Source organism: Pristiophorus japonicus, chromosome 3, assembly GCF_044704955.1.
Source record: "Pristiophorus japonicus isolate sPriJap1 chromosome 3, sPriJap1.hap1, whole genome shotgun sequence".
NCBI lineage: Eukaryota > Metazoa > Chordata > Chondrichthyes > Pristiophoridae > Pristiophorus > Pristiophorus japonicus.
Window position 1 is genome coordinate 234918265 of NC_091979.1, and position 25114 is coordinate 234943378.

A 25114-nucleotide genomic window follows, 5' to 3' on the forward strand; every position below is an offset into this window, starting at 1 on the left:
ATGCACCAATGAGTATGCTCACAGGTTTGTAGAGCTGTTGCATTGTGAGTGGCTTAGCCAGTCACGTGATGTACATAAGACTCAATAAAACCCCAGCCAGTTGGGTCTCGGTCATCCATGATGAGGCATGCATTTGTGAGCCTAGTACATGAACTGGTTTCTCAGCATCTACCCTATCAAGCCATGTAAGAATTATGTTTCAACGAGATCACCTCTCATTCTTCTAAACTCTAGACAATACAGGCCTAGTCTACTCAATCTCTCCACAAAGGACAGTCCCCTCCATCCTAGGAATCAGTCTGGTGAACCCTTGTTGCACTCTCTCTAAGGTAAGTATATCCTTTCTTAGGTAAGGAGAAACAAAACTGCACACAATACACTCAGTCCCAGATGGCACTCAGTCCCAGAGGGCACTCAGTCCCATAGGGCACTGCCCCAGAGGGACACTCAGTCCCAGAGGACACTCAGTCCCAGAGGACACTCAGTCCCAGAGGGCACTCAGTCCCAGAGGGCATTGTCCCAGAGGATACTGTCCCAGAGGATACTCAGTCCCAAAGGAGACTCAGTCCCAGAGGGCACTGTCCCAGAGGGCACTGTCCCAGAGGAGACTTAGTCCCAGAGAGCATTGTCCCAGAGAACACTGTCCCAGAGAACACAATCCCAGAGGAGACTCAGTACCAGAGGGCACTGTCCCAGAGGAGACTTAGTCCCAGAGAACACAATCCCAGAGGGCACTGTCCCAGAGGGGACTCAGTCCCAGAAGGCACTGTCCCAGAGGGCACTGTCCTAAAGGGCACTCAGTCCCATAGGGCACTCTGTCCCAGAGGGCACTCTGTCCCAGAGAGCACTGTCCAGAGGGCACTCTGTCCCAGAGGGTACTGTCCCAGAGGGACACTCAGTCCCAGAGGACACTCAGTCCCAGAGGAGACTCAGTCCCAGAGGGCACTGTCCCAGAGGAGGCTCAGTGCCAGAGGGCTCTCAGGGAGACTCAGTACCCAGTTGAACTGTACCCCAGCAAGAGCCAGCGCCATTCTCTTGGGATTCCAGGACTTGGTTTCAAGCTACTCAAAAACAGAAAAATGCTGGAAACTCTCAGCGGGTCAGGCAGCATCTGTGGAGAGAGAAACACAATGAATGCTTCAGGTCTGTGACCCTTCGTCAGAACTGGAAAAGTTCTTGATGTAACAGATTTTAACCAGGTGCAGAGGCAGAGAAAAAGGGGAGGGGAGGAAAGAACAAAAGGGACGGTCTGTGATGGGGTGGAAGGCATGAGTGGTTAAATATTGCAAATGGGAATGGCAGAATCATAAGCATCTACCGCCTGAAAAAATGGGGGCAGAGGTTATGGTCTGAAAGTGTTGAACTTGATGTTGAGTCCAGAAGGTTGCAAAGTGCCTAAATGAAAGATGAGGTGCTGTTCCTCGAGTTTGCGTTGAGCTTCACTGGAACAGTGCAGAAGACCGATGGCGGTGAGTGGGAGCGGAGCGGAGAATTAAAGTGACAGGCGACCGAAAGCTCGGGTCACGTTCACAGACAGAACGGAGGTCTTCCGCAAAGCGGTCACCCAATCTGCATTTGGTCTCCCCAGTGTAGAGGAGACCACTATCGTGAGCAGCGAATACAGTATACTAAATTGGGGTTGAGTAGGCTGCGCCTCTACTCATCGGAATTCAGAAAAATGAGAGGTGATCTTATCGAAACGTATAAGATTATGAGGGGGCTTGACAGGGTGGATACAGAGAGGATGTTTCCACTGATGGGGGAGACTAGAACAAGGGGGCATAATCTTAGAATAAGGGGCCGCCCATTTAAAACTGAGATGAGGAGGAATTTCTTCTCTCAGAAGGTTGTGGACCTGTGGAATTCTCTGCCCCAGAGAGCTGTGGAAGGTGGGACATTAAATAAATTTAAGACAGAAATAGACAGTTTTTTAACCAATAAGGTGTTATGGGGAGCGGGCAGCGAAGTGGACCTGAGTCCACAATCGGATCAGCCATGATCGTATTAAATGACGGAGCCGGTTCGAGGGGCCGTATGGCCTACTCCTGCTCCTATTTCTTATGTTTTTATGTTTTAAATTGCAAGAAGTAGAAGTAAATCGCTGTTTTGCGTGGAAGGAATGTTTGGGGTCCTGGACGGTGGGAAGGGAGGAGGTGGGCAAGCGACTGTTTTCTAACTGACTGTTTCTCGCTCTTATTCTGCAGACGCCTGAATCGCAATCAGCTCCAGATCTTGCCCGAATTGCTCTTTCAGAAGAACCCGACTTTGTACAGACTGTGAGTAACATCCTTGGCTTATTCCTCCTGTGGGGTCAGTGACTCATAATAATCTATTTTATTCATTCATGGGATGTGGGTGTCGCTGGCAAGGCCGGCATTTATTGCCCATCCCTAATTGCCCTTGAGAAGATGGTGGTAAGCCGCCTTGAACCTCTGCAGTCCCGTGTGGTGAAGGTACTCCCACAGTGCTGACTTTATCACAGCGGTTTGGTACGACTGAGTGTCTCGCTAGGCCATTTCAGAGGGCAGTTAAGAGTCAACCACATTGCTGTGGGTCTGGAGTTACATATAGGCCCAGACCGGGTAAGGATGGCAGATGTCCTTCCCTAAAGGAACATTAGTGAACCAGTTGGGTTTTTCCGAAAATCCGGCAGTATTATGGTCACCATTACTGACATTAGCTTTTTAATTCCAGATTTATTTAATCAACTGAATTCAAATTCCCCAGCTGCCGTGGTGGGATTTGAACTCATGTCTCTGGATTATTAGTCCAGGCCTCGGGATTACATGTGCGGGTATAAAACACATTGTGGATCAGTATAGTGGTGTGAAACCATACAGTTTTAGTTATATATACACCACACTCTTATTATGTCACCCAGTTATAACACTCTCTCTCACACATACCACCCTCAGCATAAAGCTCTCAGTTGTAACACTTCCTTTGCAATAAAATGAACAGCTTTTCCGTGGTATCTTTCTTTGTTGAATTAACAATCTGATATGTCCCTCATTATAGAGCTGCCTGATTCAGCAAGTACTCTGCTGAGGCAGGAGAGTGCATCCTATAATTAGGCAGCAGCGTAGACACAGAGTAACCTCTCCTTTCCCCCCGGCAAACATTCCCTGAGGCTCGGGGATACACAGGGCCTGTCACAAAGGATTCTTTGGAATAATATATACCTATTCACAGCTGTCTGAATACTTGGAATGTTACACAGGGAACAGATGGCTAGGAGTGAGTTGCAGGCTGAGAGTTCAAACGATGCCATGATCTGGAATGCGGGGAAATGGGCTGTGATGTGGAGCTAGCACCGGCAAGATGGGCTGAACGGCCTTCTGTGCGGATATTTCAGTGATTCTCCGTACATTAACGACAACGTCCATTCGTATAACGCCTTCAACTTAAGCACCGAGGCAAAAACAGACAGCGAATGGCAGTGGGGAGAAGAGTGAGGGGAGTTTACTGCAGGTATGATCATGGAGTGGGCTGTGAGGAGACTTTTGATGACTTTGTCAGTCTCGTCCTCCCGACCCTGGGAGTGTGCTGTGCTTCCCAACAGCCAGAGCGTCGTAGTTGGCGGAGAGAAACCCGATCTCGTTGGGTGGAGCAGAGTGACCTATTCTACTTTAAAGAAAGACTTGCATTTATATAGCGCCTATCACGACCATCAGACATCTCCAGGCACTTTACAGCCAATGAAGTAATTTATGGAGTGTAGTCACTGTTGTAATGTGGGAAACGTGGCAGCCAATTTGCGCACAGCAAGCTTCCACAAACAGCAATGTGATAATGACCAGATCATCTGTTTTTTTGTTAATTTTGTTGATTGAGGGATAAATAATGGCCAGGACACCGGGGAGAACTCCCCTGCTCTTCTTCGAAATAGTGCCATGGGATCTTTTACGCACATCTGAGAGACCCAAACGGGGCCTCGGTTTACGTCTCATTCGAAAGACGGCACCTCCGACAGTGCAGCGGAATGGACTGGGAGTGTCAGCCTAGATCTTTGTGCTCAAGTCCCTGGAGTGGGACTTTGAACCCACAACCTTCTGACTCAGAGGCGAGAGTGCTGCCCACTGAGCCACTGCGCTCCAGTTTTCCAAGTTGAGAGACCCAAGATGAAAGACAATGACCCATGATGCAAGATTGGAAAGAGTAGGAGAGAAGATGAGGAAGATAACACTGACGGAGGTCATCCTCCTCTGTTCCACATTGGCACAGCCTGCCTCTGCGTGCCGCAACTGTCCATATCAGGCTCACAGGAAAAGCAATTAATGCTGAGGCGCTAAACTACAGTTCTCATTCATTGTATTATTGAAGTAAAATGTCATGATATCACACAGGAGGGAGCTCTGTATTGAGTGCCCCGTATCCAGATTCTCCTGTGAAAAGCTGCGACAAGGGCTAAACAAGAGAGACAGCCGACAAGTTAGTTTCCTCCCCTCCCCAACCCAGGTTGGCTGCTGACACCCATTGCAGCATCCACAATCAAAACCAGCCACCTCAGCAGCTGACCGGGAGTCGACCCCATCTCCCTTCCCGATCTGTGTGGTGTCAGCATGTAGTGTGCTGGCTCCCCGAATCATCGAGGGAACGCCTCTTTAATTTTATAACGCAGTATTTCATTATTGAAGCTGGCACATAAGCGGTTGTATCATTCAAATAGGAAACTGCCTTGGGCACGGGGGGTAACCCTCTCTCTCAGACATCACCCTTTCTAGCGTCGTGTTTTGACAAGACAGATGTAATGCCTTTTAATTAGAAATGATTTAAAGTACCTTGAAGTTACGGGAAGCAAGGCACCAATGGCTTCGATCCCCAAGCGTATGCGATTATGAACACTCCTAAGCCTCTTCGAGTTTGAGATACTCAGATGTCTGTGTTTTATTTTCCTGCTCACTAAAGCGAGGGATGTTACTGCAGGAGAAAAGAACATATTCTCAATACAGGCATAAAACATTCCCCAGGGCTGGTACAGCACGGGTTAGATACAGAGTAAAACTTCCTTCTGCACTGTCTCATCAAACACTCTCCGGGCAAGTACAGCACGGGTTAGATACAAAGTAAAGCTGTTTCTACACTGTTCCATCAAACACTCCCAAGGCAGGTACAGCATGGATTATATACAGAGTAAAGCTCCCTCTACACAGTCCCATCAAACACTCCCAGGGCAGGTACAGCACCTGTTAGATACAGAGTAAAGCTCCCCCTACACTGTCCCATCAAACACTCCCAGGGCAGGTACAGCACGGGTTAGACACAGTGTAAAGTTCCCTCTACACTGTCCCATCAAACACTCCTGGGGCAAGTACAGCATGGGTTAGATACAGAGTAAAGCTCCCTCTACACTGTCCCATCAAACACTCGCAGGGCAGGTACAGCACGGGTTAGAAAATTGACTAACTGAGCACGGACCAGGGACCTGGGACCTTTAATTTGAGCTTTTACTTGTGCTGGTGCGAGACATCAACCGTCAGTGACTGTGTGAGAGAGAGACACAAGAGAATAAACCGCATTATACTTTTAACTTTACCCCATTGTATCCCAACAGAAAGGATCCTGTCTCATTTAGGCGCGGGTACTGTGTAAACTCCCAAGTATCGTGTCTCAGTGACTGCCCACATGGTTAGCGGATCTGCAGCGTCTCTTTACTACTTGGCTGCCCGCCAGTCAAGGCCAGCCAGCCTTCGCTCTGCGTCTCCTCTCCTTCTCCCCGGCTGACAGGGAGCCCCCAAAAGGCAGAGAGGGAGCTTCCACCTCGAACCCAGAGGTTGCTGGGGAGACGGCTGGCTTTCTGGCTTTTCCTGGCTCTGGGTGATTGTTTGTTTCCTCGGAAAGAGAGAACTCTTGTCTTAATCTCTTCAGATTCCCTGAGCGGGTTCGCGGAAGGTTAGTGGGGGGGGCGGGGAGTGGAGGGGGAGGGTTGAGCATTAGGTAATCTGTAAGTGTCAGCAGCCCTCTGCAGGTCTGCACTGTGGAGATTTGTGCTTGGACGTTGGATCTCTCTAGCCCTGACGAGCTTTGTAAAATAGCATCGCGGCCATGGAGCGGTGTTTTTTGTTAATTCATTCTTGGTGTCAGCTGTGGCTCAGTGGGCAGCACACTCATCTCTGAGTCAGAAGATTGTGGGTTCAAGTCCCACTCCAGAGACTTGAGTACAAAATCCAGGCTGACACACCCAGTGCAGAGCTGAGGGAATGCTGCACTGTCGGAGGTGCCGTCTTTCGGATGCGACGTTAAACCGTCTGCCCTCTCAAGTGGACGTAAGAGATCCCACGGCCACTATTTCGAAGAAGAGCAGGGAAGTTATCCCCAGTGTCCTGGACAATATTTATCCCTCAACCAATATCACTAAAACAGATTATCTGGTCCTTATCACATTGCTGTTTGTGGGAGCTTGCTGTGCGCAACTTGGCTGCCGCGTTTCCCACATTACAACAGTGACCACACTCCAAAAGTACTTCTTTGGCTGTAAAGTGCTTTGAGACATTCGGTGGTCGTATAAGGTGCTATACAAATGCAAGTCTTTTTTTCTTGGGATGTGGGCGTTGCTGGCAAGGCCAGCATTTATTGCCCATCCCTAATTGCCCATGAGAAGGTGGTGGTGAGCCGCCTTCTTGAACCGATGCAGTCCGTGTGGTGAAGGTGCTCCAACAGTGCTGTTAGGGAGCGAGTTTCAGGATTTTGACTCACCGACGATGAAGAAACGCCCGATATATCTAAGTCGGATGGTGTGTGTGACTTGGAGGGAAACTTGCAGCTGATGGTGCTCCCATGCGCCTGCTGCCCTTGTCCTTCTAGATGGTAGAGGTCGGGGGTTTTGAAGGTGCTGCCGAAGAAGCCTTGGTGAGTACAGTACCAGACAGAAGTGAATCGTTCCCTTTTACCCACCGTGTACTGTACATGTACAGGAGCTGACACTGAGACACACACATACACGAGCCGTACAGTACCAGACAGAAGTAAATCGTTCCCTTTTACCCATGTACAGATCAATTGCACCCAGCCGCAGATCAAAGGCAGAGATTAAGCCACTGCGTTGATTTTTAGCAACTTTTATTATAATTCAGGTCTCTCTTAAGCCAGGGGTTGCATGGCCCTACAGTTGATCGTATCCCTACTAGATTTTTGTCCTCTTAAAGTTATCTCCCCCACCCTCCTCAAGGTGCTGTCACTTGCAAGGATTGCGTTGTCACAAGCTTTTGGTCATCTGCCCTAATTTCTCCTTATGCGGCTCGGAGCTGATTGAGGTGTATAAAATTATGAGGGGCCTGGATAGAGTGGATAGGAAGGACCTATTTCCCTTAGCAGAGGGGTCAACAATCAGGGGACATAGATTTAAAGTAATTGGTAGGAAGTTTAGAGGGGATCTGAGGGGTGGGGGTCTGGAACTCACTGCCTGAAAGGGTGGTAGAGGCAGAAACCCTCATCACATTTAAAAAGAACTTGGATGTGCACTTAAAGTGCCATAACCTACAGGGCTACGGACCACGAACTGGAAAGTGGGATTAGGCTGGATGGCTCTTGGTCGGCCGGCACGGACACGATGGGCCAAAATGGCCTCCTTCCGTGCTGTAAATTTCTTTATATGATATGTGTCAGCATAATCAGCGATCAAGCCTGGGCTGATTTTTCTACTCCCTGGATCTGAATTGAGGCTGTTTCTAAGCCCGTCCACCATTGCCATATCTCAGCACAGAGCTTCCTAATCTGGTTCTTTAAGGTCCGTGTCGAGCAGTGCACAGATACATTGAGGTCAAGGGAGAGACACCCCATGCTGATGTTTAAGGATACTTTTACGTCGTGTGATGAGGCTGTGCTGATTGGAAACGGAGAAGGAAGTGAGCAAGTGGGATTAGGACGTCGCCCTTTAACTTGTGGGGCCTGCGTATTACATAAGAACACAAGAATTAGGAGTAGAAATAGGCCATATGGCCCCTCAAGCCTGCTTCACCATTCAATATGATCATGGCTGATCTTAGTCCTCAACTCCACTTTCCTGCCCGATCCCCATATCCCTCGTTTTCCCTAGAGTCCAAAAATCTATTGATCTCAGCCTTGAATATACTCAGTGACTGAGCATCCACAGTCCTCTGGGGCAGAGAATTCCAAAGCTTCACAACCTCTGAGTGAAGAAATCTCTAGTCATTTCAGTCCTAAATGCTGACCCCTTATCTTGAGACTGTGACCCCTGGTTCTAGACACACCAGCCACAGGAAAACAGCCTCTCATCATCTACCCTGTGAACCCCCCTCAGAATCTTATATGTTTCAATGAGATCACCTCTCATTCTTCTAAACTCAAGGGAGTATAGGCCCAATCCACTCAATCTCTCCTTTACGCAATCCCTCCCATCCCAGGAATGCTGCAAGCTGCAGCCTTGGCCGATCAGCAGATTGTCTGAAAAGAAATGAAAGGACCACCTCAGGATGTCCCAAAGCCATTGAAGTACTTTTGCAGTGAAGTCAATGGTTAATGTGGGAAACGCGGCAGCCAATTTACAGACAGCAAGCTCCCACAAACAGGAATGTGATAATGTCCAAGGAATCTGTTTTTTTTGATATGTTGATTGAGAGATAAATATTGCCGAGGATTCCCCTGCTCTTCTTCGAAATAGTGCCATGCGATCTTTTATGCCCACCTTAGAGAGCAGACGGGGCCTCAGTTTAACATCTCATCCGAAAAACTGCACATCCAACAGTGCAGCACTCCCTCACCTCAAGTCGCTGGAGAAATACCACCAACGATGTCTCCGCAAGATCCTACAAATCCCCTGGGAGGACAGACGCACCAACATTAGCGTCCTCGACCAGGACAACATCCCCAGCATTGAAGCACTGACCACACTTGATCAGCTACACTGGGCAGGCCACATACTTCACATGCTAGACATGAGATTCCCAAAGCAAGCGTTCTACTCTGAACTCCTTCACGGCAAACGAGCCAAAGGTGGACAGAGGAAACGTTACAGGGACCCCCTCAAAGCCTCCCTGATAAAGTGCAACATCTCCACTGACACCTGGGAGTCCCTGGCCAAAGACCGCCCTAAGTGGAGGAAGTGAATCCGGGAGGGCACTGAGCAGCTTGAGTCTCATCGCCGAGCGTATGCAGAAACCAAGCGCAGGCAGCGGAAAGAGCGTGCGGCAAATCTGTCCCACCCAACCCTTCCCTCAACGACTGTCTGCCCCACCTGTGACAGGGACTGTGGTTCTCGTATTGGACTGTTCAGCCACCTCAGGGCTCATTTTAAGAGTGGAAGCAAGTCTTCCTCGATTCCGAGGGACTGCCTATGATGATGATGACTCCCTCATCACTGCACTGGGAGTGTCAGCTTGGATTTATTTATTGCTCAAGTCTCTAGAGTGGGACTCAGACCCATAGCCTTCTGACTCTGAGGCAAGGGTGTGACCCACTGAGCTTAAAGAGACAGCATAATCTCTTGATCTAGTTTCATCAACATCTGCACAGAGATGCGGAGGGGGAACTGGTTTCACTTTCTGCTTATAAAGGATGCTTTTGTCCTACACAGGCGGATGAGTTTAATCGTTTAAATCAATTGTGTTTCTTTCAATTGGGTCCATTTGAAAAGAGCTTCGATAACAGAAGTGAGCTGTGAGACTGGGAATACCTTCCTTGAGCTGAGAGAGAATGCCCTGTTTCTTTCCCTCACGTGCCAGTGTTTATTATCTAGACCAATATTCCAGTGCAGTGCCACAGCAACACCATCCTTCAGATGAGACATTAAACCGAGGCCCTGTCTGCTCTCACAGGTGGATGTCAAAAAGATCCCCACGGATACTATTAGAAGACGAGCAGGGGAGTGCTCCCCACTGTCCTGGTCAATATTCCTCCCACAACCAACATCAGCAAAAACTGGGAATAAAGACAGAAAATGTTGGAAATACTCAGCAGGTGTGGAGAGCGAAACTGAGTTAATGTTTCAGCTCGGTGTCCTTTCGTCAGATCTCTTCTTACATGGAGGTTGGAATTTCTGTTGGAATCCATGTAGAACAGTCTTAAGCCGTAGACAGTCGCTGAGTAAAGAGATGTGGTTGTGAAAGTGAGTGTTAGTGAACACATGATCAGACACAAGTAGGGGAACAGAAAGCAATGAAGGGGAACAGGGTACAACTGAGTTCTCATAAATGGTCATATCAGAACATAAGAACATAAGAATTAGGAGGAGGAGTAGGCCATATGGCCCCTCAAGCCTGCTCCGCAATTCAATAAGATTGTGGCTGATCTTCAACTTCATCTCCATTTTCTTGTCCTATCCCTATATCCCTGGATTCATGAGTCCAAGAATCTATCGATCTCAGCTTTGAATATACTCAACACTGAGCATCCACAGCCCACTGGGGCAGAGAATTCCAAAGATTCACAACACTCTGCGTGAAGGAAGTTCTACTCATCTCAGTATTAAATTGCTCAAATGTCAGCCTTGGCTCAGTGGGTAGCACTCTCGCCTCTGAGTCAGAAGGTTGTGGATTCAAGTGCCGCTCCGGGGTTTGAGTACAAAAAAATCAATGCCGACATTCCCAGTGCAGTGCTCAGGGAGCGCTGCACTGTCAGAGGTGCCGTCTTTCAAATAAGATGTTAAACGGAAGCCCCATCCGCTCTCTCAAGTGGACATAAAAAATCCCATGGCACTATTTCGAACAAGAGCAGGGGAGTTATCCCCAGTGTCCTGGCCAATATTTATCCCTCAACCAACATCACTAAAACAGATTATCGGGTCATTATCACATTGCTATTTGTAGGAGCTTGCTGTGCGCAAATTGGCTGCTGCGTTTCCTACATTACAACAGTGACTACACTCCAAAAGTACTTCAATGCCTGTAAAGCCCTTTGAGACATCCAGTGGTCGTGAAAGGCGCTATATAAATCCAAGTCTTTCTTTAAATGGTCGCCCCTTATCCTGAGATTATGCTCCCTAGTTCTAGACTCTCCAGTCAGGGGGAAACAACCTCTCAGCATCTATCCTGTGTACACATGGCCCTTTAAGCCCTATATCTCTCCTGCCTCCCACAAATTTATCTCCAATTTTAAATTGCCCTCAACCAGCTGATCCAAACCTGCCACAATCCTCACTTATTAATCAGACTAATTTATGTTTTTAACGTGTTTCCTCCCCCCCCCCCCCCCCCCACCTTCATCTCCTGTCTCTGTTTTAATTTTTCTAACTTTGCGGACTGCGGTTTGGAGAGGGGGTGACCACGATTTACCATTGTCGTTTGTCTCGAGCTTGCCAACCTTTCCCCCATGGAGCCGGTTCCTTTTTGCTGTGGCAATTCTCCCCTTTTTGTTTTGTTTGTTCCCAGTTTTGTTTTTGCCAATTGTTCAATCGGCCGTTGAAATTTGAAACAGAGATGGGAAACAATCACTGTTTTTGTATCAGTCCCTGCTCCCGGCGTGCATAACCCGCACACAGCCCACCTCCCCTCTGCCCCTACCCTCACGAGGACCAACCTTTTCAGATGCCTTTATATCTGATTGTGGGACAAAGAGGCTTTTATTTATTTTAGTTGCAGAATCGCCGCATTCTTTATGTCACTTCTAAGCTCTCCAGTCATTTAGCCCAGCACATTCTGTGTTGCGAGCTGCTGTTAGTGGGGTAGAGTTTCCGCTTTGGGCACAGTTAGGAAATTGCGCTTAAAATTGAGCTGCTTACAGCTCACATTTCTGCTAAAATCCACTTGCACAATCACAAACGTAAAATTTTCTGCGAGTCAGTGCAGTCAGGCAGTGTAACAGGACGTTAATAGTTCATAGGTTTCTCTTTGTCACAGTGTCAGCTGTGGCTCAGTGGGTAGCACACTCCCCTTTGAGTCAGAAGGTTGTGGGCTCAAGTCCCACTTGAGCATATAAATCTAGGCTGACTCTCACAGTGCAGTGCTGAGGGAATGCCGCACTATTGTTAAACCAAGGCCCCGTCTGCCCTCTCAGGTGGACGTAAAAGATCCCAGGACACTATTTTGAAGAAGAGCAGGGGAGTTATCCCCTGGTGTCCCAGCCAATATTTATCACTCAATCAACATCACTATAACAGATTATCTGGTCATCATCACATTGCTGTTTGTAGGCGTTTGCTGTGCGCAAATTGCCTGCCGCGTTTCTCACATTACAACAGTGACTGCACTTCAAAAGTACTTAATTGGCAATAAAGTGCTTTGAGACATCCGGTGGTCGTGAAAGGCGCTATATAAATGCAGGTCTTGCTGTTATTCTTTGCATTATTTTATGTTCCTTGATTTATTTAAGAGCAGTAACCTGGTGCAGTTTGATTAATACACCTGAAAATGAGCATAAGAGTGTCTAGTCCACCACCTGTGAGTAACCTGAGTTTAAATGACTAAAAATGACAAACAAAATATTGAACCATTTACTAGTTTAATTGGTGTACATGAGTCAATTTTTTAGTAAATTAAATATTTTCTTAATATGCAAAAACATTTAAAACGCGCCTGTGCGCCTAAGAAAACGAGCTTCCTCGAACGGCCGCAATTGGCGGAAACTCACTGTCTTCATTATTGTGACCTGGAGGTGGGGCCAGTTTTGTGGGCGGGGGGCGATATAACGAGTGGAAAATTAGCGGAGACACTACCCCATTGCATCACCCCCCACTCATTGCGACAATCGTCACGGGGGAAACCACTCATTATTTTGGAGAGAAATTTGTGAATGTATATTATATATGCACCCAGGATATGGGGGAGATGTGGGGTTAAGTGGCCAAGTGCGCTCAGGATGTGTGTCAGCCGTGGCTCAGTGGGGACCGCTCTCACCTCTAAGTCAGAAGGTCGTGGGTTCACGTCCCACTCCAGGAGACTTGAGCACAAATTCTAGGCTGACACACCCAGTGCAGTGCTGAGGGAGTGCCGTCTTTCAAATGAGCTGTTACATTGAGGCCCCGTCTGCCCTCTCGGGTGGACATAAAAGATCCCATAGCACAATTTCGAAATTCCCCCTGGTGTCCTGAGCCCAATATTTATCCCTCAACCAACAGCACCACAGATATTCTGATCATTATCACATTGCTGTTTGTGGGAGCTTGCTGTGCACAAATTGTCTGCCACATTTCCTACATTACAACAGTGACTACACTTCAAAAAGTACTTCATTGACTGTAAAGTGCTTTGTGACGTCCAGAGGTGATGAAAGATGCAGTTTGAATGCAAATCTTGGATTGCAAGATGAGTAGAAGTTGGGCCTCTACTCATTGGAATTCAGAAGAATGAGAGATGATCTTATCAAAACATATAAGATTATGAGGGGACTTGACAAGGTGGTTGCAGAGAGGATGTTTCCACTGATCGGGGAGACTAGAACAAGAGGGCACGATCTTAGAATAAGGGGCCGCCTATTTGAAACAGGGATGAGGAGAAATTTCAGAGATGAGGGTTGTAAATCTGTGGAATTCTCTGCCTCAAAGAGCTGTGGAAGCTGGGACATTGAATAAATTTAAGACAGAAATAGACAGTTTCTTAAACGATAAGGGGATAAGGGGTTATGGGGAACGGGCGGGGAAGTGGAGCTGAGTCCATGATCAGATCAGCCATGACCTTATTGAATGGTGGAGCAGGCTCAAGGGGCCGTATGGCCTACTCCTGTTCCTATTTCTTATGTGCTTATGTTCTTTCTTTTTTTTTAAACTTGAATAATAATTTATGTAAGTAATTTTTATATACAATCATAAGAAATAGGAGCAGAAGTCGGCCATTCAGCCCCTCGAGCCTGCTCCGCCATTCAATAAGATCATGGCTGATCTTCTACCTCAACTCCACTTTCTTGCACTATCCCCATATTCCTTGATTCCCTTAACATCCAAAAATCTAGTGATCTCTGTCTTGTATATACTCAATGATTGCATTTTGAATGTTTCAATTAGATCACCTCTCATTCTTCTAAACTCTAGAGAATATAGACCTAGTCTCCTCAATCTCTGCTCATAGGAGAATCCCCTATCCCAGGAATCAGTCTGGTGAGCCTTCATTGCACTCCCTCAATGGCAAATATATCCTTCCTTAGGTAAGGAGACTAAAACTGTACACAATACTCCAGATGTGGTCTCACCAGGGGCCTATATAATTACAGTAAAACTACTTTACTCTTATACTCAAATCCTCTTGTAATAAAGGCCAACATACCATTTGCTTTCTTAATTGCTTGCTGTACCTGCAAATAAACTTTTTGTGATTCGTGTATAAGGACACCCTCTGAAACCTACATTTCCCAATCTCTCACCATTTAAAAAATACTCTGCTTTTCTATATTTCCTCCCAAAGTGGATAACTCTACATTTCTCCACATTATATTCAATTTGCCATGTTCCTGCCCACTCACTTAGCCTGTCTATATCCCCTTGAAGCCTCTTTGCATCCTCCTCACAACTTACATTCCCACGTAGCTTTGTATCATCAGCAAACTTAGATATATTACATTTGGTCCCCTTATCCAAATCATTGATAATAGATTATGAATAGCTGAGACACAACGTATTTGTTTAACTTCTCTGCCATTTCCTTCTTCCCCATTATAATTTCTCCTGTCTCAGCCTGTAAGGGACCCACATTTACTTTCGCTAATCTTTTCTTTTTTACATACCTATAGAAGCTTTTACAGTCAGTTTTTATGAGTCTTGCTAGTTTACTTTCATATTTTATTTTCCCTTTCTTTATCAATTTCTTGGTCCTCCTTTGCTGAATTCTAAAATCTTCCCAATCCTCAGGCCGACTGCTCTTTTTGGCAACATTATAAGCCTATTCGTGTGTGTGCGTGTATATTCATCTTCATCATCATAGGCAGTCCTTCGGAATCGAAGAAGACTTGCTTCCACTCTTAAAATTAATCCTTAGGTGGCTGAACAGTCCAAAACAAGAGCCACAGTCCCTGTCACAGGTGGGACAGACAGTTGTTGAGGGAAAGGGTGGGTGGGACAGGTTTGCCGCATGCACTTTCCGCTGCCTGCGCTCGATTTCTGCATGCTCTCGGCGATGAGACTCGAGGTGCTCAGCACCCTCCCGGGTGCACTTCCTCCACTTAGAGCGATCTTTGGCCAGGAACTCCCAGGTGTCAGTGGGGATGTTGCACTTTTTCAGGGCAGCTTTGAGGGTGTCCCTGTAACGTTTCCTCTGCCCACCTTTGTCTCCTTTGCCGTGAAGGAGTTCCGAGTAGAGCGCTTGCTTTGGGAGTCTCGTGTCTGGCATGTGAACGATGTGGCCTGCCCAGCGGAGCTGATCAAGTGTGGTCAGTGCTTCAATGCTGGGGATGATGGTCTGGTTGAGGACGCTAATGTTAGTGCGTCTGTCCTCCCAGGGGATTTGTAGGATCTTGCGGAGACGGCGTTGGTGGTATTTCTCCAGCGACTTGAGGTGTCTACTGTACATGGTCCATGTCTCTGAGCCATACAGGAGGGCGGGTATTACTACAGCCCTGTAGACCATGAGCTTGGTGGCAGTTTTGAGGGCCTGATCTTCAAACACTCTTTTCCTCAGGCGGCCGAAGGCTGACTGGCGCACTGGAGGCGGTGTTGGATCTCGTCGTCAATGTGTGCGCTTGTTGATAAGAGGCTCCCGAGGTATGGAAAATGGTCCATGTTGACCAGGGCTGCGCCGTGGATCTTGATGACTGGGGGGCAGTGCTGTGCGGCGAGGGCAGGCTGTTGGAGGACCTTTGACTTACAGATGTTTAGCGTCAGGCCCATGCTTGCGTATGCCTCAGTAAATACGTCAACTATGTCCTAGAGTGTGGCCTCTGTATGTGCGCAGACGCGGGCGTCGTCCGCGTACTGTAGCTCGATGACAGAGCTTGGGGTGGTCTTGAACCTGGCCTGGAGACGGCGAATGTTGAACAGGTTCCCACTGGTTCTGTAGTTTAGTTCCACTCCAACAGGGAGCTTATTGACTGTGAGGTGGAGCATGGCAGCAAGGACGATTGAGAAGAGGGTTGGGATGATGACACAGCCCTGTTTGACCCCGGTCCGGACGTGAATGTCTGTAATGGATCCGTTGGTAAGGATCACGGCCTGCATGTCGTCGTGGAGCAGGCGGAGGATGGTGACGAACTTTTCAGGGCATCTGAAATGGAGAAGGACCCTCCATAGACCCTCGCGTCAAAGGCCTTTGTACGGTCAAAGAAGGCCACGTATATTTTATTTTCCCTTTCTTTATCAATTTCTTGGTTCTCCTTTGCTGAATTCTAAAATCCTCCCAATCCTCAGGCTCACTGCTCTTTTTGGCAACATTATAAGCCTATTCATGTGTGTGTGTGTATATTAGTATTATAATGATTATATGTTCATGAATAAATATTATTCTTATATGGGACTTGAACATAAACCTTCTCAAAATGCTACCAACTGAGCCAAGTTGAGCCTCCACCTTTCTCAATTATTGAGCAGTCTGGGTGAAGGGTCGAGGCTGATCAAGAAGGGCACCACCAAGGTTGACAGAGTAGGAGAGGAGAGGAGGAACATCAGGACGCTGTAACCAAATGATACCAAGTTTCAGCTTCTGTTTTTTTCCACTGATACTGCCTGGCCTGTTGAGTATTTCTAGCCCCCTCACAACTTACACTCCCACCTAGCTTTGTATCATCTGCAAACTTGGATATATTTCATTTGGTCCCTCATCCAAATCATTGATTTGCATATCCTAAAACACGCACCGAGTCCCGTTCACCCAGCACCCCTCCATCCTCGCTGACCTACATTGGCTCCCGGTCCACCAAGGCCTCAAATTTAAAATTCTCATCCTCGTGTGCAAATCCCTCTGTGGCCCTTGCCCCTCCCTATCTCTTTAACCCCCTCCAGCTCCACAATCCTCCGAGATCTCTGTGCTCCTCCAATTCTGGCCACTTGCGCATCCCCGATTATAATCGCTCCACCATTGGCGGCCATGCCTTCAGCTGCCTGTGCCCTAAGCTCTGCAATTCCCACCCTTGACCTCTCTACCTCTCTCTCCATCTTCAAGACCCTCCTTGACCAACCTGTCCTAATATCTCTTTATGTGGTTCGTTGTCAATTTTTGTCTGATTGCAGTCCTGTGAAACAACTTGGGATGGTTTACTATGCTAAAGGTGCTATATAAATGTTTTATTTTTTTTGCAAGCCCATGGGTATGTGCATGGGTCAGGAAGGCATGATGCCTGCCTGGGAACCATCATCATCATAGGCAGTCCCTCGGAATCGAGGAAGACTTGCTTACACTCTTAAAATGAGTCCTTAGGTGGCTGAACAGTCCAATACGAGAACCACAGTCCCTATCACAGGTGGGACAGATAGTCGTTGAGGGAAAGGGTGGGTGGGACTGGTTTGCCGCAGCTCCATCTGCTGCCTGCGCTTGATTTCTGCATGTGCTCGGCGATGAGACTCGAGGTGCTCAGCGCCCTCCCGGATGCACTTCCTCCACTAAGGGCGGTCTTTGACCAGGAACTCCCAGGTGTCAGTGGGTGTAGTATATAGGCCCTCTAACAGTAGCAACTCTGTTGGTTGGACCATAAACCAGGAAATAGTGGGGGCTTGTAAAAAGGGAACAGCAATAATCATGGGTGATTTTAACCTCCATATTGATTGGACAAATCAAATTGATCAGGGTAGCCTTGAGGAAGAGTTCACAGAGTGCATAAGGGACAGGTTCCTTGAGCAGTATGTAACGGAACCAACCAGGGGGCAGGCTATCCTAGATCTGGTCCTGTGTAATGAGACAGGATTAATAAACAATCTCCTAGTAAAGGATCCCCCTTGGAATGAGTGATCATAGCATGATTGAGTTTCAAATTCAGATGGAGGGTGAGAAAGTTAGATCTCTAACCAGCGTACTAAACTTAAATAAAGGAGATTATGAAGGTATGAGGGCAGAGTTGACTAAAGTGGATTGAAGTGTGGGACGGTTGATGAACAGTGGTGTACATTTATAGAGATATTTCACAACTCTCAAGAAAAATATATTCCAGTAAGGAAGAAAGGGTGCAAGAGAAAAGAAAGCCATCCGTGGCTAACTAAAGAAATAAAGGACGGTATCCGATTTAAAAACAAGGGCATATAAAGTCGCCAAAACTAGTGGGAGGACAGAAGATTGGGAAGCTTTTAAAAGCCTGCACAGAATGACTAAAAAAATTATTAAGAAAGGGAAGATAGATTATGAAAGTAAACTAGCACAAAATATAAAAACAGATCGTAAGAGTTTCTATAAGTATATAAAAAGAAAAAGAGTGGCTAAAGTAAATGTTGGTTCCTTAGAAGACGAGACCGAGGAATTAGTAATGGGGAACATGGAGATGGCAAAAAGTATTTTGTATCAATTTTTATGGTAGAGGACGCTAACAATATTCCAACAGTGGATAGTCTAGGGGCTACAGGGGGGGAGGAACTTAACACAATCACAATCACTAAGGAGGCAGTGCTCAATAACATAATGGGATTAAAGGCAGATAAATCCCCTGGACCTGATGGCTTGCATCCTAGGGTCTTAAGAGAAGTAGCGGCAGGGATTGTGGATGCATTGGTTGTAATTTACCAAAATTCCCTGGATTCTGGGGAGGTCCCAACAGATTGGAAAATTGCAAATATAACGCCCCTATTCAAAAAAGGAGGCAGACAAAAAGCAGGAAACCATAGACCAGTTAGCCTAACATCTGTGGTTGGGAAAATGTTGGAGTCCATTATTAAAGGAGCAGTAACAGGACATTTGGAAAAGCAAAATTTGGTCAGGTAGAGTCAGCATGGATTTATGAAGGGGATGTCATATTTGACAAATTTGCTGGAATTCTTTGAGGATGTAACGAACAGGGATGTGGTGTATTTGGACTTCCAGAAAGCATTTGACAAGGTGCCACACAAAAGGTTACCGCACAAGATAAAAGTTTACCGGGTTGGGGGTAATATATTAGCATGGATAGAAGATTGGCTGACAAACAGAGAGTTGGGATAAATGGTTCATTCTCTGGTTGGCAATCAGTAATGAGTGGAGTGCCACAGGGATCACTGCTGGGACCCCAACTATTTGCAATCTAAATTAACGACTTGGAAGAGGGAACTGAGTGTAACGTAGCCAGGTTTGCTGACGATACAAAGATGGGAGGAAAGGTAATGTGTGAGGAGGACATAAAGAGGCTGCAGGAGGACATAGACAGGCTTAGTGAGTGGACAAGAACTTGACAGATGGAGTATAATGTTGGAAAATGTAAGGTCATGCACTTTGGCAGAAAAAAATCAAAGAGCAAGTTATTATTTAAATGGAGAAAGCTTGCAAAGTGCTGCAGTACAGCGGGACCTGGGGTACTTGTGCATGAAACACAAAAGGATATTATGCAGGTACAGCAAGTGATCAGGAAGGCCAATGGAATATTGGCCTTTATTGCAAAGGGGATGGAGTATAAAAGCAGGGAAGTCTTGTTACAGCTGTACAGGGTATTGGTTATACTTGCTGTGGAGGCAGTTCAGAGAAGGTTCACTATGCTGATCCCGGGGATGAGTGGGTTGACTTATGAGGAAAGGTTGAGTAGGTTGGGCTCTACTCATTGGAATTCAGAAGAATGAGAGGTGATCTGATAGAAACGTATAAGATTATGAGAGGGCTTGACAAGGTGGATGCAGAGAGGATTTTTCCACTGGTGGGGGAGACTAGAACTAGAGGGCATGATCTTAGGATAAGGGGCCGCCCATTTGGAACTGAGATGAGGAGAAGTTTCTTCTCTCAGAAGGTTGTGAGTCTGTGGAATTCGCTGCCTCAGAGAGCTGTGGAAGCTGGGACATTAAATAAGTTTAAGACAGAAATAGACAGTTTCTTAACCGATAAGGGGTTATGGGGAGCGGGCAGGGAAGTGGAGCTGAGTCCATGATCAGATCAGCCATGATCTTATTGAATGTCGGAGCAGGCTCGAGGGGCCTTATGGCCTACTCCTGCTCCTATTTCTTATGTCAGTGGGAATGTTGCACTTTATCAGGGAGGCTTTGAGGGTGTCCTTGTAACGTTTCCTCTGCCCACCTTTGGCTCGTTTGCCGTGAAGGAGTTCCGAGTAGAATGTTTGCTTTGGGAGTCTCGTGTCTGGCATGCAAACTATGTGGCCTGCCCAGCGGAGCTGATCAAGTGTGGTCAGTGCTTCGATGCTGGGGATGTTGGCCTGGTCGAGGACGCTAATCTTAGTGCATCTGTCCTCCCAGGGGATTTGTAGGATCTTGCGGAGACATCGTTGGTGGTATTTCTCCAGCGACTTGAGGTGTCTACTGTCATGTATCCAGACATGTTTACTGCTTGTACTATTACATATGATGTGCCACCAGAGGGCACTACTATGGGAAACTTGTACACCAGCTGTGTGGTCACTAAGGTGTGCCACCAGAGGACACTGCAGTGGGAGACTTGTAGGTTACCGGTACAGGTGTGCCAGGCCGAGTATAAAAGGCAGGCCACCATGTGTGATCCTCACTCTGGAGTTATATTAAATGGACTAAGGTCACTACAGTTCAAGTGCAATGCTTTTCCTCGTGGAGTCATTATCAGAGCATCTATAGACATAACAATTGGCGACGAGATTGCGGACCTTCACGCGAAAATGGCTAACTTTGGTATGTTGCAATAGTTCGCCGATGGTGATGATTGGGACGCCTTTGTGGAGAGGCTCAACCATTTCTTCACAGCAAACGACCTGGCAGGCAATGATCCGGCCACGCTGGCTGATAAGCACAGAGCTATCCTGCTCACCAGTTGTGGGCCCACCGTCTATGGCCTCGTCAGGGACTTGCTGGCACCAGCGAAGACAACGACCAAGACGTACGAGGAGCTTGTAACGCTGATCCAAGAACAACTCAAGCCCAAAGAGAGCATCCTCATAGCCAGATACCGGTTTTACACCTTCCGACGGTCTGAAGGCCAGGAAATCGCAAAATATGCTGCAGTCCTCAGGAGTCTGGTGTCACCATGTGATTTCGGCGAACACCTCACCGAAGTGCTGCGGGATATCTTTGTCATCGGAAGCTGCCACGCAGGCCTTCTTCACAGGCTACTATCTGCAGATACCACAGTCACACTGCAGAAGGCCAGCACCATGAGCCAGGCATTCGTGACCTCGACCTGCGGCTCTAAGCGGATGACTCATCCTCGGGACTCAAAACTGGCAAGTACTGTACACAGACTGGCGCCTTTTAGAGGCTGGTCTGTAGAACGTGAATCTCCCCAGGGGAGAGAGAACAGACCCCCGAATTCCTTAACTGCCAAAGGGAGCTAATCAGTTAGCACCATGCTGGAGTTGCGGAGGAAATCACCGGGCTCACCAGTGCCGTTTTAAGGACTATGTGTGGAAAGGGTGCAGTACAAAGGGCCACCTCCAGCAAACGTGTAAAAGAAATTGGAATCACCGTGTTGATGAAGACTGCAGAGGGCCAAGAATCCAGCGTGGATAATGAAGAAGTGGTCAGAGAGGCAACTCAGCCCCACGATGAGGTGTATGGAATGTTTACCTACACCACAGAATGTTCCCCGTTGAGAATGGAAGTCGAGATAAACAGTGCTCCAGTCTTCATGGAGGTGGACACGGGGGCGAGCCAATCAGTAATGAATCAAGCAGCCTTTGAGAGGCTATGCGGCAATCAAGCTGAACGACCCAAGTTGGTCCCGGTTCAGGCAAAGCTGTGCACCTACACCAATGAACTTATCCCAGTCGTCGGTAGTGCGGATTTAAAGGTACTCCATGATGGCACGGTGCACAAGTTACCGCTGTGGATTGTTGCAGGTGATGGACCAACGCTACTCGGAAGAAGGTGGATGGAAAAGATCCATTGGAGCTGGGAAGATTTCATCCCTCCAGCGATCGACGTCCCTGTGCTCAGAGGCAAAGCAAGCCCCCACCTGAGGTTGGATCCGGCACCAGAGAGCAGGCCAGCACAGCACCCAAGGCACAGACTGCTCAGCACGACTGCGTGGAGATGATCCAGCTGAGATGACCCGAACGCACCTTCCAGACTCCAGTGGCAGGACTCCGGAGGGAGGAAATCGGATCCAAAGGCGACTTCCCAGCTTCGGTGGCAGAACCCGGGGAGAAGAGGATTACAGCAGTTGACATCGTGGATGGAAGAAAGATGGCGCCCAAACCACGAGGTAAAGCACTGAAGAAAAAGATGGCGGCAGCCAGACCATGAGGTACAGCGCTGATGGAGCAACATATGTGGTACTAAGCGAGGAAGATGGTTGCGGTAAAGATAGCAAGGCTCTCTTAAAGGAGGCCAGCAACCCACCACACTTAAAGGGACAGTTTCACATTCTCAATCAATGTAACAGCAACTGTGAGTTAAATGTAAAGCTTGTAATTGATCATCAGAGTTTTATATATGTAATAAGCAAAGAAAAGTCGTGCGATTGCGATTGGAGCTACAGTTTATCTACAATGAGGAATGAAACATTGTGCAATGCAGGATTTCAACTGTATTCAGATAATGTAGCGGGCAAACACCCATCGGGAGCACACAGGTCCAGTGGGCTACCCAGTGCTGTAGCCTGCGTCCCTGGGACCAGAGTGATGCACCACGGAGTGTGGCCACAAGCAGCTAATATAGACAAGCTGCAGAGCAAGCGATCACAGGAGGGCAACGGCACTGGTATCGATACCCTGCCCCTGATCGGCTTCACCTGTCAGGCACCCTATGGCACCAACCGCCACGAGCCTGAAAGAGCAAACTGCACTAAGGCGCAGCCCCCAGACCCTATCGCCACCAAGACTACACCCGGGAACGAAGGGTCACCCGCAATGGTTCTCCCAAATGGGACCGGGACCTGCCAGGATCCCAAACCAAATAATGCCCAGGCAAACGAGTCAGCAGTTCCCTACCCCTCAGGGAGCTGCAGCAACCCAGGGCGTAAGGAAAGGACAGGGAGGTCACAGGCATCTGTGAACCTGCCCGACGCTAGGAACAACGGCAAAGGCCCTGAGAGCAGGCAACTTGAGCCAACCAGGTTCCCACTGCCAGCACTGGGCACCACGCCGCCACCAGACTACCTGGACACCATCTAGCAGTTCTGGAACTAGCTTGTCCTCATGCACCGGTGCTGACACCAGTACTGATTCCAAGTATGCATCAAGAATGTATATCACCAGTCAAATGTACTTACCTCACAACTGTACCACAAATGTAATGATGTAAATGCAATTTTTTTTTCTGGACTTGAATGTATATGAATGCAATGAGCCACCGGAATAATCTATATGTGCGGGGGGGCTTGGGGGGGGGGGCGGCGGGGAGAGAATGGAGTGGTCATGGACTCACAAACAGAAACCACCAGCACCTCTACTGCCAACGAAACATCACCTACTCACCCAAGCTGGTACGACCCTCCAAGGGTCAACCAGATAGAGCACAGTCAATGTATGAAAGTGATTTGCACTAAGGACTTGGGGGAGAGTGATGTCATGTATCCAGACATGTTTACTGCTTGTACTGTTATCTATGATGTGCCACCAGAGGGCACTACTATGGGAAATGTGTACACCAGCTGTATGGTCACTAAAGCGTATCACTAGAGGGCACTGCAGTGGGAGCCCTGTAAGTTACCTGTACAGTTGTGCCAGGCCTAGTATAAAAGGCAGACCACCATGTGTGATCCTCACTCTGGAGTTATATTAAATGGACTAAGGTCACTACAGTTCAAGTGCAATACTTTGTCTCGTGGAGTCATTATCAGAGCATCTAAAGACATAACATCTACTGTACACGGTCCATGTTTCTGAGCCATACAGGAGGCCGGGTCTTACTACAGCCCTGTAGACCATGAGCTTGGTGACAGTTTTTGAGGGTCTTTTCTTCGAACACTCTTTTCCTCAGGCAGCCAAAGGCTGTATTGGCGCACTGGAGGAGGTGTTGGATCTTGTTGTCAATGCCTGCTCTTGTTGATAGAAGGCTCCCGTGATAAGGGAAGTGGTCCACATTGTCCAGGGCCGCACCGTGAATCTTGATGACTGGGGGGCAGTGCTGTGCGGCGAGGACAGGCCCCAGTACTGAACAGTGTGCAAACACTCACCATGCAATTTCATGCCAAGAAGAATTGGATGAGATGCTTCCAATCTGTTGAAGAGCCTCCCAGTGCCCTCGGGAAGGGGACGATTGGGAGGATGGGAGGGAAAAAAAAGTGCGGAAAAGTGATTTCAACACATTGAGGTTGCGAGGGGTGATGATATTGAAATGTCTCGCAATGAATTTGAAGGCGATCCAGGAGTCTCGGTAGACTCAACACTCAACATGTGCAACCAACACACAATAGCAATCAACATAAATATGATGCTGAGCTACAGCCAGAACAGCGGATTACACGTCAGAGGAGGTCGTGCTCAAACTGTACAGGCTCTGGTCAGACCTGGAGCACAGTGTCCACTTCTGGTCAGACCCCCCTTGAGCAATGTGTCCAGTTCTGGTCAGACCCACCTTGAGCACTCTGTCCAGTTCTGGTCAGACCCACCTTGAGCAATGTGATCAGTTCTGGTCAGACGCACCTTGAGCACTGTGTCCAGTTCTGGTCAGACCCACCTTGAGCAATGTGTCCAGTTCTGGTCAGATCCACCTTGAGCACTGTGTCCAGTTCTGGTCACTGATAAATGGGGGGGACTATTCAAACACTGGAGGCACCACAGAGAAGACCCAGGAGGTTAATCCCTCGTGTCAAGGGTCTGAGTTATGAGGGAGGACTGCAGCGCGTGGGCTCTTTAGCCATGAAAGGAAGCATCTGACAAGCGATCTTATAGATGGATGTGACAGCAAATGGTGTTGGAAAGGTTAATCTGGAATGTTACTTTAAATTAAACAGTGGAAGTAAGACAAGAGGATACGGCTGAAAATTAGTAAAAGGACTGATATCAGGAGGCTCTACATTACATAGTGAGTGAGCGACACATGGAGTAGGTGTGGCGAATACCCTGGAATCATCGAAAAACAATTTGATGCATCAATAGGGGGAGTGTCGGGCTGTTCAGGATGGATTGATTAAGATGGGCCGAAGGGTCTTCCCCTTGCATACCTTGTGAGGGGGAAGACTGTGCAGGACATAAGAACATAAGAAATAGGAGCAGGAGTAGACCATTTGTCCCCTCGAGCCTGTTCCGCCATTCAATAAGATCATGGCTGATCTGA

The 25114-nt window shown here is 47.8% G+C and overlaps 1 protein-coding gene across 1 annotated transcript in view; it reads left to right on the forward strand.

Moving 5' to 3' along the window:
• Nucleotides 1–25114, forward strand: part of LOC139260184 (slit homolog 1 protein-like) — a 369573-nt gene that overhangs the window by 21889 nt on the left and 322570 nt on the right. The window contains exon 4 of the mRNA XM_070876446.1: nucleotides 2205–2276. Within this exon, the coding sequence (XP_070732547.1) occupies nucleotides 2205–2276 (72 nt within the window). The remainder of the gene's footprint in view (nucleotides 1–2204; nucleotides 2277–25114) is intronic.